A 13,839-nucleotide genomic window follows, 5' to 3' on the forward strand; every position below is an offset into this window, starting at 1 on the left:
GGAAACAGAGCAGTCGGGACTTGAACCAGTGCTCTGATATGAGATGCTGGCGATGCAAGTGGCGGCTTAACCCACTGTGCCACAACAGCAGCCCCTAAAACTTGTTTCTGAAATCCATCCACACAAAGGTCTCCGGAAGGTCATGGGAAATGCATATTATGGGGGTCGGCATTGTGATGCAGCGGGTTAAGCCACTGCCTGCAATGCTGGCATCTCATATAGGCACTGGCTGCCCCACTTCTGATCCAGCTCCCTGATGGCCTGGAAAAAGCATCAGAGAATGGCCCAGGTACTTGGACCCCTGGTGCCACATGGGAAACCCAGATGACGCTCCTAGCTCCTTGCTTTGCCCTGGCTACTGCAGCCATTTGAGGAGTGAACCAGAGGGTGGAAGTCTCTCTCTCTCTCTCTCTCTCTGTAACTCAACCTTTCAAATAAATAATTTTTAAATAAAATGTGTTATGAAAAAATGTCGATTTCAAAAGCAGTTTTTGCACCAAAATAAACTTATCTTTTATTTCCGTTTTCCAACAACTACACAGGGCTTCCATTCTCTGGTTCAATTCCTAAGTGCCAGCAATGGCAAAGAGTGGGCTGGGCCAAAGCCCATAGCTGAGAACGCAATCCAGGTTTCCCACACACCTTCCTTCCTTCTTCCCTCCCATCCCTCCTTGCGCTCCTGCCTCCCTCCCTCCCCTCCTTCCTTCCTCTCCTCCTCCCTTCCTCCCTTCCTTCCTTCCATTTGAAAGGCAGTTACAGAGAGAGAGAGAGAGAGAGAGACAGAGATCGTACATCTGTTGGCTCACTCCCCAAATGGCTGCAAAGGCCAGGGCTGAGCCAGGCCAAAGCCAGGAGCCCAGAACTCCAGTCTTCCATATGGGTGGCAGTTACCCATGTACTTGGGCCATCATCTGCTGCCTTCCTAGGCACGTTAGTAGGGAGCTGGCTTGGAAGCAGAGCAGCCCGGATGTGAACTGGCACTTCATGCTAGCCACAGCACTGCAACGCCTGCCCCAATGAGTTATTTTGATGTGAATGTAAGCAGCTGGGACTCGAACCATATGGTACGCTGGCATCACAGGCAGCAGCTTAACCCACTGTGCCACAGCACCGACTCCCTATGCGCTGATTTTTGAAATAACGCTAAACTCTCGTGTCTCCCATGTGTTTTTGTTTTTTGTTTTTTGTTTTTTTTTTTTTTTTGCTAGAGAGTAAGTATCTGTGAGAAAGAAGGAAGTCGTGGTCTCCACCTCTAAGTTAGGCTTATTCTTCTGTTCTGATATGGGATAAGGCAGGGGGCTAGATTAGGACCCCGGGCTGCAAGCCTTACCTCCCCGCCATGTCATCCTGTCTGCCTACCTGTCAGTCAAATAACCCCTTTCCCAGGACTATCCTGGCAACTGGGCGGGACTCCCTCTCCCTCTCCCTCTCCCTCTCCCTCCTCTCCCTCCTCTCCCTCCTCTCCCTCCTCTCCTCTCCCTCCTCTCCCCCCTCTCCCTCTCCCCACTCTCCCTCTCCCCCCTCTCCCTCTCTCCCCTCCCCCTTCTCCCTCCTCTCCCTCCTCTCCCTCCTCTCCATCTCCCTCTCCCCCCTCTCCCTCCTCTCCCCCCTCTCCCTCTCCCCCCTCTCCCTCTCCCTCGTCTCCCTCTCCCTCCTCTCCCTCCTCTCCCCCCTCTCCCTCCTCTCCCTCTCCCTCCTCTCCCCCCTCTCCCTCCTCTCCCTCCTCTCCCCCCTCTCCCTCCTCTCCCTCTCCCTCCTCTCCCTCCTCTCCATCTCCCTCTTCCCCCTCTCCCTCCTCTCCTTCTCCCCCCTCTCCCTCCTCTCCCCCCTCTCCCCCTCTCCCTCCTCTACCCCCTCTCCCCCTCTCCCTCTCCCCCCTCTTCTCCCTCTCCCTCCTCTCCCCCCTCTCCCCCTCCCTCCTCTCCATCTCCCTCTCCCCCCTCTCCCTCCTCTCCCTCTCCCTCCTCTCCATCTCCCTCTCCCCCCTCTCCCCCTCCCTCCTCTCCATCTCCCTCTCCCCCTCTCCCTCCTCTCCCTCCTCTCCCTCCTCTCCCTCTCCCTCCTCTCCATCTCCATCTCCCTCTCCCCCTCCCTTCTCTCCCTCCTCTCCCTCTCCCTCCTCTCCATCTCCCTCCTCTCCATCTCCCTCTCCCCCCTCCCTCCTCTCCCTCCTCTCCCTCCTCTCCCTCTTCCCCCTCTCCCTCTCCTTCTCCCTCTCCCTCTCCTTCTCCCTCTCCCTCTCTTTCTAGACAGGGTTCTGAGGCACTGTCTCTCTACTTTCGTCTATACCTCTTTCTCTTCCTGTCCACTCTGTTCCTGAACTGTGTCTGCATGGAGGACCTGGAGGAGGCTCCTGGCTTCGGATTGGCCCAGTCCTGGCCATTGCAGCCATTTAGGGAGTGAACCTGCAGATGGACGACCTCTCTCTCTCTACCTCTGCCTCTCTATAACTCTGCCTTTCAAATAAATCAATAAATTTTTAAAAGAGTTATTGATTTATTTGAAAGCATTACAGAAAGACAGAGAGATCTTCCATCCCCTGGTTCACTTCCCAGATGGTCGCAACAGCCAGGGTTGGACCTGGTGCTTCTTCCAGGTCTCCCACATGGGTAGCAGGGGCCCAAGCAGTTGGGCCACCATCTTCTGCTTTCCCAGGTACATTAGCAGGGAGCTGGATCAGAAGTGAGTGGAGCAGCCAGGACACGAACCAGCGCCCATATAGGAAGCCAGCATTGCAGGCAGCCGGTTTACCTGCAATGCTACAACACTGGCCCCATTAATTAGCGTCTTAATTGTGAGGTTAAAGCCTGCCTCCATTTCAAGATTCCCTAACTGGGGCTGATACCATTGCATGGCATGGTGGGCTAAGCCACCACTTGTGATACTAGCATCCATATGGGTGCCAGTTCGTGTTCTGGCTGCTCCATCTCTAAGCCAGCTCCCTGCTAACGCACCTGGGAAAGCACAAAAGATGGCCCAAGTACTTGTATGCCTGCACCCATGTGGGAGGCCCTGATGAAGCTCCTGGCTCCTGGCTTCAGCCTGGCCCAGCCCTGGCTATTGCAACCAACTGGGGAGTGAACCAGCAGATGGAAGATATTTCTCTTTTCTCTCTCTGTAACTCTGCATTACAAACAAATTAATAATTTTTTTTAATAAAAATATCTATGTTGGTCTTTAATCTTGGGAAACCAACTGTCACAGTGTACCTAGAACTGAGGGAATTAGAGAATTTCAGTTTTAAAACCAAATCTAGGAGTGCCCTTGGGACTCAGGACTTTCCATGTTGCAACCGCGGTTACCCCATTGCGGTTACCCCATTAATAATTCGGTGAGGGATAGGAGGGAAGAACTGCCTTCCTCCAGCTTCTGTGGCCAGGCTAGCGTGAGAGAACGGAAGGGTGTTTCCCACTGGGTCCCCTGGGGGCTTCACCTAACTACCAGGGCCTGGGATGATCAGGCCCTAGGGAGTTAACTGAAAACTTCTGAATGACGGATTAGTAATCAGAATGTCGTGTGGCCAGCCCCCTTTCTGCTTAGAATACCTGTGCGGTAACTGGGAGGGAGTGAGCATTGGAGGGGGCATTACTGGGGGGTGCACTCTATGCTGGCTGGTAACTGACTCCACTGAGTAGGGAGCACTCATTTCTGGAAAGATCTAGAATGTTTGTGACTGGTGGAAACCACGGACGAGGCTTACCAGACTAACCCACGCGTTGGCCGGTGCCTGCTCGCCATGGCTCCTGACCCCGGTGTGTGCTGGTCACCTCTTGGCCTCATCTCATTCCTCTTTCCCGAGTTACAGGCCACAAGTTTCAGATTTGTTTACACAGCTCAATGTTTGGAGTTTGCCTCCTGCTGTAGATCTCCTGTCTTGTGCATGTTCCAGGATCCCAGGTCACACCCATTGGAATTTTCTGGGAATTTTACCTTTATTTTATTTTTACTTTTAAGGCCTATTTTTCATTTATTATTTTTTTAGAAAATTATTGAGTTCATTTGAAAGGCAGAGAGACAGAGAAACAGAGACATACACACACAGGTAGAGCGCCATCTGCTGGCTCACCTCTTACATGCCTGCAATAGCCAGAACCAGGCCAGGTTGAAGCCAGGAGCCCAGAAGTCAATCTCCAGGTCTCCCACCTGGATGGCGGGGACCCAGGAACTGGAGCCATCAACCCTGCCTCCCCCAGGGTGCACGTAGGCAGGAAGCTGGGGTTGGGAGCGGAGCCAGGACTCAAACCCAGGCTCTGTGATATGGGCTGCAGGTGTCCCAGGTAACTGTGGCTGGGCCACTGCCCACCCTGGAACATCCCCTCTATATGCTAACCTGCTCTTGCTGGTTTAGTCAGAAGAGGTGCCTGTCCCAGGCTTGGGCGTTCGCCCTCTCTCCAGCTTCCCCGTGGCAGCCCTGTCTCCGTGGGGATGGTGACTTCTGTGCTGTCTCAAACTACAGGGCCTGTTGCTCCCAGCACCACCTCCTGCCCTAATCCCAGAGACCTCCGTCCCTTTCCACCTGACCTGGCGCTGCCCTCTGGTCCCGCACTCCGGGGTTTACAGCGGGCCAAGAACAGGGAGGGGCTGTTCTGGCCTTGGGGGATGGGTGATCTGGAAATAGCCTTGGGGGAGGGGCCTGATCCCGAATCTGGCACTGAAGTGGCTGCCTGTCGCTGGGACTCAGGCAGGAAAAGGAGGCAGCCCTGCCGACCCAGGGTCTTGACTGCGGTACCGTCCAGGTCTCACTGTTCTACTCGGGACCACCTGGGGTGCCTGCCTGGGGCTCTGCGCTCTGTTGAACTGGATCCTGCCGAGGCGGGCCCTGGGATTGCTGTGGCCTGGAGGTGGTCCAGCTGGCTGCTCACACGCAGCAGCTCTGCTCCACTGGCTGGCCAGGACGCCCCGCTCAACACCAGCCACGCGAGCGGATGTCCCAAGTGATGAAAAGCTGGTCATCAGAGCGGGGCAGTGACGGGAGAGCTGTGAGGCAGGGCGGCCCTGAGAGGGTACCAGGTGCACACTGGCTGTCACAGATGCCCTCCTGGGAGGACCGGCAGCTGGTTAACTCTGACCCACCTGGCTCTCCCCAAGTCAGCCCCTGCCGCCCTGGCACTGACAGTGACAGGCTTGTGGCCTCCCTATCACTTCTCACGGGGCTGGGGGCCTCGCTCTGGCTGCCTGTTCTTGGCTCAGCAGTCCTGCAAGAGCCCCCTGTTCACTGGGGGCTGGCCTGGATGCACAGCTTTCTTAGAAATACATGCCCTCGGGGCCGGCGTTGTGGTGCAGTGCATTAAGCTGCTGCCCACAGTGCTGGCAAGCCCTCTGAGTGCTGGTCCAGATCCCTGCTGCTCTACTTCTGATCCAGCTCCCTGCTAATGTGCCCAGGGAGAGCAACGGATAATGGCCCAAATCCTTGGGTGCCTGCCACCCACAGGGAGACCCAGGTGGAATTTCCGACTCCTGGCTTAGGCCTGGCCCAGCCAGGATGTAGTGGTCATTGGGTGGTGAACCACTGGGTGGAAGATCTCTGTGTCTGTGTCTGTGTCACTCTGCTTTTAAGTAAGTAAACTTAATAAAATGAGTCAGTTAATTTTAAAAAGATAAATGGGCTCATGGGAGGCAGAGTACGTCCAGGCCAGTATGACCAAGGGCGCTTTCTGATGTAAAAGGGGAAAAATCACCACTTGCCCAGGTGCTCAGTGCTCCTCAGCTGTAGGAAGAATAGCAGAAATGTCCCTGGACCCTGCTTCACCTTCACACTAAACCCCGACAGGCCGGCTCCTCCTGACCCCACTGGGGCCTGGTGCCCCGACATCTGGAGTGTGGGTACAGGATGCCAGTTGCCCTGACCTGGGTGATGGGGACACTCCCCACCGCCGCTCCAGGTGCTGAACTCTCTGCACAGGGGTTCAAGGTTCCTACAGTCCCTGAACTCTGCAGTGGCTCCAAGAATCCTCAAAAATGGGACAATTCTACAGCAGCCTGCATCACAAAAGGCAGGAAAGTGCAATGGTTAGAGACACAGACACCACTCAATCAAACCAGGGTTTAAATCCAGCTCTGCCGTTGACTAGTTAGGTCACTTAGTAATCTGACCATTCCCAGCCTGTTTCCCTGCTTAGTTTTATAAGATTCTATTTATTATTTGAAAGGGTTATAGAGGAGAGGCAGAGAGAGAGAGAAAGAGAAAGAGAGGGAGAGGGAGAGGGAGAGGGAGAGGGAGAGGGAGAGGGAGAGGGAGAGGGAGAGGGAGAGGGAGAGGGAGAGGGAGGGAGGGAGGATTTTCCATCTGCCGGTTCGCTCCCCAATGGCCAGAACAGCTAGGGCTGGGCCAGGCTGAAACTAGGAACCAGGAGCTTCATCCAGGTCTCCCTGGTGGCAGGGGCCCAAACAGTTGGGGCAAATTTCTGCTGCTTCCCCGGGTGCATTAGCAGAGAGCTGGATTAGAAGTGGGGCAGCTGGGACTCAAACTGGCACCCATGTGATGCCAGTGCTGCAAGGCAGCGGCTTCACCTGCTAACTCAGAGCGCCAGCCCAGCCCCAGCCCACTCTGTTTCAGTGTTTTTTATTTATTTGAAAGGTAGAGTGGCAGGGAGAGAGCTCTCTCATCCACTGGCTTATTCTTCAAAGGCCATCAACAGCTTGGGCTGACCCAGGCTAAAGGAGCTTGAACTCCTGCGTCTCCCAGGTAGGTGGCAGGGACTCAAGTACTTGAGCCATCGCCTGCTGGCTCCTAGGACGCACGTTAGCAGGAAGCTGGATCATGAGCAGAGTAGCTGAACTGGACCCAGTCACTCGGATACAGGCTGTGGGCATTCCATGCAGAGGCTTAACTCACTGTGACACAGCACCCACCCACTTTGTCTATTATAAAGATTTAGTATTTGCTGCTTCATAGGGATGTCAAGAGGATTAAGCACAATAATGCACGCAGCACAGTGTATGTATGCTTGTTAGCTGTCACTACAACATTCACCTTTGGGGTCCCCAAGAGCCTAATGGGCCTCTGACGAGCCACTAGTCCACAGAGAACCTGCTTCACTCGACGAGCCTAAAGATTTAAGCCTCTGACTGTTTCTCTGCCGTCTTCCACCAGAAATGGGAGGAACTGGCCCTTTAAATAACCGGAGACCTGAGAACAGAATCATGGTGCCTTAGCTATGGAACCCATGCTTGCAGCACAGGCTTTGGACTTGGTCTCTAACTTGATGTTGTACCTGCAGCTGCCAGAAGGGGGGCTCTGTGGGACGGGCTCACCAGCACCGCCCTGCTGGCAAGAAGCTGACAGGCAATTGGTCTGAATTCACTGCTTGTCCTGGCCTACTGGTGGCGGTGCGATTGTGATGTGGGACCGTGAAACTGGTGGCATGTTCCCTGGCCACAGGGTAGTTCACTGGCCACGGTGAGGGGGGGCCGGGAACTGGGCCCCAGAGTGCACTGGACAGAGCACATGATCATTGCTCTGGGCCTTTTTGCCCTGGGAAGGAATGTCAGGGGTGTCACACCCCACCTGTGTTCTCCAAAACTAGGCAGGAAAAGGGGGCGGGGGCGGTGTGAGAGCTGAAGGTACCAGAAGTGGGAGAGGATGCTGTCAGAACAAAGGAGGAAGAACAGGTGCTCCCACCTTCCGCAGTTCTGAAGGCTTCAGGGAGACGAGCGACTTGATTGACAGCCAGTGCTTTATTAAAGATAAACAGTCTCAAAGAGCAGTAAATGCGTCCCCAGGCCAACAGAGGATACGTGTACGTGTGCAAGAGGAGGAGGTGTGTGTGTGAGGTCCCTGATCTGTGGGAAGGCGGGGCCTGGGCCAACCAGTAAGGCAGATGAGGGTCCGTGGCCCGGGGGCTCACTGCTCCTGGGTGCCCCAGGAGATGTAGTCCGGCCGGGTGGCTGCGTGGTACTCGTCGATGAGCTGCTGCACGATCTCCCTGGACGTGTCCATCTCGTCGAAGTTGTCCTTGAAGATGTCCTCCTTGCGGAACTGCTCCATGAAGGCCTCCCGCTTCCGCAGCTTGTCGAACTGGCGGCAGGTCCGCTCGAAAAGCTGGGGGAGTGCAGACAGCAGGGGTCACAACAACGCTGAGGAACAATACGGCCCGGAGAGCCAGGACACCGAGGCTGGCTATCCCGTGGCAAAGGCCAGAGGCAGGGCCAGCAGGGACACGGCGAGGGGAGGCCCAGTCAGGGAGCCCATCAGGGGACTCACGGAGGAGATGCTGGTGTGGTTGGCCATCATGAGCCCGCTGACCCGGTGGGCTGAGGGCAGGTAGGGAGACTTCCTCGACAGGGCCACCTGGATGCTGGCTGGGCCCCAGGGGATGAAGTTGGCCAACTTCCGTTCCCGGATCCTCTGCAGGCTCTTGTGGACCTGGGTGGGCACAGTGCGAGGTGGCAGCCTCTCTGTGCCCCTGAGGCTTCAGGCTAGGAGGAAGGGGCCTCCCCTACCTGGGTGGGGTCCACCTCCCCCTGGATGATGTTGAGGATGGCGATGTAGCAGTGGTTGGTCTGGCGGTCCCGGCCTGTGGACACCATCACGTTCTTGGGCTGCAGCAGCCGCCGCATGACGTCCAGGACCGTGGTCTTCCTCACGCTGGCCACCTGAGGGATGGGACAGTGGTCACAGGGGCCAGGCCAGCACTCGGGGCACCGGGCAGGGATGCAGAGGAGCCAGCACACCCCGGCAGACTTGGAGCAGTGTGGCCTCTCAGGCAGGACCAGCGTCAGCTCACAGACATGTCCTCGTGCAGGAGCCAACAGCGCACCTCACGCCACGGGGCCTGCAGGAGCCCAGGGCAGAGGGAAGGTGGAGACGAGGCAGCGAGACAGTCCCACGCTCTGCCAGTGCCTGAGTGCAAGGCCTCTGGGGGCTGCAATGGGCAGCTGCCAGGGCAGCGAGGAGAGGAGAGGCCAGGTCAGGGCCAGCTGGCCCGGGACACTGAGGGCTGCTCTTACTGACTGGTCCGTGGTGAGGGGGGTGTAGCCGGTCATGAGGAAGTGGAGCCGGGGCGTGGGGATGAGCGAGGCGATGAGGCCGATGAGGTCGTTGTTCATGTAGCCGGGGTAGCGCAGGGTGGTGGTGCTGGCTGACATGATGGTGGACACCTGGGGACAGGGGTGCTGTGTCATGGGCCTGGCCTGGGTAGGACCCCTCCCCCCTCCCCCGACAGTCCTCCCTCAAGGAGGGCTTCCAGTGGGAAGGAGTGCAGAGGTGGGCTCACCAGCTGGTTGATCTGGGAGAAGGATGGGTTCTGGATGTGCAGGCGGTCCGTGGCTATCAGGTTCAGGGCTGTGTTGTCCAGCACCACCTGGAGGGGACAGACGAGGGTGGCAGATGTATGGGGATGGGAGAATCAGGAGCCCTGCCTGAGCCTGGGCCCTGAGACCTTGCGTTTCATTTCCAGAAAGGCCCATCAAAAAGGATCTTGCACACATGGTCAGAAATGCACACTAAAAAGGCACAGAAAGGCTCAAAGCGGGCATTCTAATAAAGTATTTACTTGAGAGGCAGAGAGCAGAGAGCTTCCGTCTGCAACTGCTGAGGCCAACGCTGCGTGGGGGCAAGAACCTAAACTACCTGAGCCGTCACGGCTGCCTCTCAGGGTCTGCATCAGCAGGAGCTGGAGCTGGAGCCGGGCACTGACCCTAGGAGCTCCGGTGTGGGACACAAGCATCTAACCAGCAGGCTGAATGCCCAACCACCTCAAAACAGACTTTTTTTTAACTTTTATTTAATAAATATAAATTTCCAAAGTACAATGTTTGGGTTATAGCAGCTTTCCCCCTCATAACCACCCTCCCACCCACAACCATCCCATCTCCCACTCCCTCTCTCATCCCATTCTTCATCAAGATTCATTTTCAATTATCTTTATATACAGACGATCAATTTATATATATTAAGTAAAGATTTCAACAGTTTGCCCCCACATAGAAACAGAAAGTATAAAGTACTGTTTGAGTACTAGTTATACAGTTAACTCACATAGTACAACACATTAAGGACAGAGATCCTACATGGGGAGTAAGTGCACAGTGACTCCTGTTATTGAATTAACAATTGACACTCTTGTTTATGGCATCAGTAATCACCCGAGGCTCTTGTCATGAGTTGCCAAGGCTATGGAAGCCTCTTGAGTTCGCCAACTCCTATCTTATTTAGACAAGGCCATAGTCAAAGTGGACGTTCTCTCCTCCCTTCAGAGAAAGGTACCTCCTTCTTTGATGGCCTGTTCTTTCTGCTGGGATCTCACTCACAGAGATCTTTCATTTAGGTTTTTTTTTTTTTGCCAGAGTGTCTTGGCTTTCTATGCCTGAAACACTCTCATGGGCTTTTTAGCCAGATCTGAATGCCTTAAGGGCTGATTCTGAGGTCAGAGTGCTGTTGAGGACATCTGCCATTCTATGAGTCTGCTGTGTATCCCGCTTCCCATGTTGGATCATTCTCTCCTTTTTAATTCTATCAGTTAGTATTAGCAGACACTAGTCTTATTTATGTGACCCCTAGACACTTAATCCTATCATTATGATCAATTATGAACTGAAACTGATCACTTTGACTAGTGAGATGGCATTGGTACATGCCACTTTGATGAGACATAACAGACATTTTAAATACACGAAAGTGATTAAATGGACAGGGGTTGGGAGTGGGGACAAGTAGACACCAGGACTCACCACGCAGTCCGCATTCTGAGTCAGCCGCTTAAGTGTGAGGAGCGAGTTGTAGGGCTGGACCACCACGTCGCTCATCTCGTCCTGGTTGGGAAACACCGAGTAGGTCTGCACCAGCTTCTTGGGGTACCTGAGGGGGGCAGGAACAGAGTATCCACGCAACAGATCGACGCCGCTACTGGTCCACAGGGAAGCAGATGGGGTCCCGAGACACAGAGAAGGGAGACTTGACATTGAAACCCTGCAGCCCGAAAGGAGGAAGGGCAGAGAGACACCCTGGTGCCTAGGGTTCCAACTCCCAACCTGGCCACACCCTCTGGACCTTCGGCCAGGGCCCAGATTCTACCCACTGCTGGGAGTGCAGTTGGGTTCTCAACAGTGGCTCCACTCTCCTCACTAAACACAGCAAGGCTCTGCCCGCTGCAGCGGACGGGGAGGCTTCCCCGCAGGGCCTCTCGGGCTCCTACCTGTCATTCAGCCGTTCCAAGAGGTAGGAGCCCAGGCCAGAGCCTGTCCCCCCAGCGATGGAGTGACACAGCACGAAGCCCTGCGTGAAGAAGGGGCGGAGTCCAGGATTTCAAACTTGATCCATCCCATCATTTCTTGGATTCCTATCTTCTCAAGCCCTCCCTTTCCTTCCAGTGCCCTTACAGCTTGGGGGACTCTGCCTTGTCTTCGGGAAGGCCCGTGGCTTCTGTCCAGTGCAGAGGGCACACACGTGGGTCTTGTGCCCAACAGGGGCTCGTCAGGGTGCTACCGAGCCTTCCCACCGGCTCTCCTGCGACACTCACCTCCAGACTGTCACTGCCATCCGCCTCCCGGTCTATGATGTCAAAGATGTCCTCGTGGATCTTCTCTCCCTGTGCAGACACGGGGAGGGTCAGCGTGCACAGGACTGAGGGACAACACCGCTCACACAGCAGCCATCCTCAGTTCCCCTCCGGTACCACCGAGTCTGTTTCGGGAGCGCAGCTGCCTTTTTACCTGCCTCGAGAGGCTACACAGCACGGAGGTCACAAGTCCTCCACTCTGATTACCTGGGTTCACACGTTACCTCTTGTCCCATGCAGCTAAGTGACTCCGGGCAGGTTACTCTGCCCTTTTCTGGACCTATACAATGGAAGGAGTAACACAGGCCCACAGGCCCTTATCTACAGTCTTTGGAACTGGGGCCAGCGTTGTGGTGCTGTGGGCCAAGCCTCTGCCTGCGACCCAGCATCCCGCAGTCTCAGCTGCTCTGCTTCCCATCCAGCTTCCTCCTAATGTGCCTGGGAAAGCAGATGAGGGCCCAAGCAGTTGGGCCCTTGACACCACGCGGGAGACCAGGGTGGAGTTCCTGGCTCTTAGCTTCAGCCTGGACCAGCCCTGGCTGTTTGTGACCATCTGGGGAGTGAACCACAGGAAAGATCTTGGTATCTCCCTCCCACTACTGGCTCCTAGCTTCCGTCTGGCCCAGCTATGGCTGTTGGGGCAATTTGGGGAATGAATCAGTGGATGGAAGATCTCTCTCTACCCATCTCTCAATGATACTCTGCTTTTCAAATACATTTTTTTTTTTTTTTGACAGGCAGAGTGGACAGTGAGAGAGAGAGGGAGAGAGAGAGAAAGGTCTTCCTTTACCGTTGGTTCACCCTCCAATGGCCGCTGTGGCTGGCACGCTGCAGCTGGTGCACCGCACTGATCCGAAGCCAGGAGCCAGGTGCCTCTCCTGGTCTCCCATGCGGGTGCAGGGCCCAAGGACCTGGGCCATCCTCCACTGCCTTCTCGGGCCACAGCAGAGAGCTGGCCTGGAAGACGGGCAACCGGGACAGAATCCGGTGCCCCGACTGGGACCCGGATGGGGTGCCGGCACCGCAGGGGAAGGATTAGCCTATTGAGCTGTGGCGCCGGCCCAAATACATTTTTTAAAAACCCTATAAAATAGCCTGTTTCCACTGAGGTATGTTTTTTGCTGCTAAGTGAGTTATAAACCTGCACTTTCTGAGTTTTCTGGATTCCGGAAAGGCAGATCACATGCTGTGGGCCTGTAGTGCCCATCTCTGGAGGTGCTGGGAGCTTTACATAACCAAGCACATGGAAAGCGCTTGGAAGAGCCTGGCAGGTAGGACTACGGCTGCTCCTCATGATACCTGTGTCACACGTTTAACCCCATAGCCTGTGTCTCTCTCCCTCCAGCGCTCACACATCCCTGGTCTTTCTCCATCTCTCTGGGAAGTCACAGGGCTTCTCCCCACGTAGGGAGCTGTAGGTGGTGCCAGGGAATAGCAAATGACCTGGGAGAATCCACTGGCCCAGTTGTTGCCAGCTCCTCCTCCGTGCTCAGCCAGGTAGATGTTCTCCGGGTTGTAGAGCTTGGCGTAGGGAGAGTTGAGGATGGAGTGGATCACCCGGGGCTCCAGGTCCAGCAGCACGGCCCGCGGGATGTAGTGCTCATCATCGGCCTGCCAGCGAGAGGCCGGGAAGGGGCGGCCCCGTCAGCCGGCGCCACCGCCGGCCCAGGCCCCAGTCCAGTCCCACTCGGGCTCCTGCCGGGCCTCCCTCCCCGAGCCAGCCGCGGGGCCCTGTGCCCAGCGGGCTCCCCAGCACCAGCCCCTGCCCCGTCCCTTCAGGCCCCCGGGGTCCTGGCCCAGCCGCCGGGGGCACCTGGTAGAAAAAGACGTCCTTGCGGTCCGTGCCCTCGGTGGCGAACTCCTCCACGATGCCCTCGGGGCTGATACCATGCTCGGCGCACAGCTGTTTCCAGAACTCGAACCCAACTGGGGGAAGAAACAGGATATGTGGGTCTGGGCAGGTTCCGATTGCCAGCTGGGGGACCGAGCGCCTGGGAACAGGGGTCAGCGTGAGGACTCGCCCGTGTGTGGGGAAAAGGGCTGCACGTTCGCGACCGGGCAAGGAGGGCCCCTCGGGGTAGGGCAACCGGACCCTGGGTCAGGGACGTCCCGCCTTTCGCAGAATTACGATTCTGGGAAGGGCGGCGGATCCCACGGAACCTCAGCAACCCGGCGAGCGGACGGGCCGGAGGGTCGCTCACTCTGATTGCCGCACTGGCCCAACTGTAAGGTGATGATCTCCCTCGGCATCGCTCCTCAGGCACCGGCGTTGCAGCCGCTCCCGCCAGCAACGCCGCCGCTAGTCCGCCCGCTCGCCGCAGGACGCAGGCGCTGCACACCC

The 13,839-nt window shown here is 56.3% G+C and overlaps 1 protein-coding gene across 1 annotated transcript; it reads right to left on the reverse strand.

Moving 5' to 3' along the window:
- Positions 1-7,658: 7,658 nt before the first annotated feature.
- On the reverse strand, positions 7,659-13,804 carry LOC100350846 (tubulin gamma-1 chain). The gene is made up of 11 exons (XM_002719404.6): positions 13,700-13,804; positions 13,312-13,424; positions 12,942-13,109; positions 11,460-11,528; positions 11,136-11,215; positions 10,672-10,798; positions 9,216-9,302; positions 8,950-9,099; positions 8,443-8,595; positions 8,204-8,365; positions 7,659-8,041 (listed from the first exon to the last, which is right to left on the reverse strand). The coding sequence occupies exons 1-11, from the start codon at positions 13,746-13,748 to the stop codon at positions 7,844-7,846; spliced, it is 1,356 nt and encodes a 451-aa protein (XP_002719450.1). The 5' UTR covers positions 13,749-13,804; the 3' UTR covers positions 7,659-7,843.
- Positions 13,805-13,839: the final 35 nt, after the last annotated feature.

Source organism: Oryctolagus cuniculus, chromosome 17 (assembly GCF_051225735.1).
Source record: "Oryctolagus cuniculus isolate XC-2025 breed Fujian yellow rabbit chromosome 17, ASM5122573v1, whole genome shotgun sequence".
In the NCBI taxonomy this organism is placed as follows: Eukaryota; Metazoa; Chordata; class Mammalia; order Lagomorpha; family Leporidae; genus Oryctolagus; species Oryctolagus cuniculus.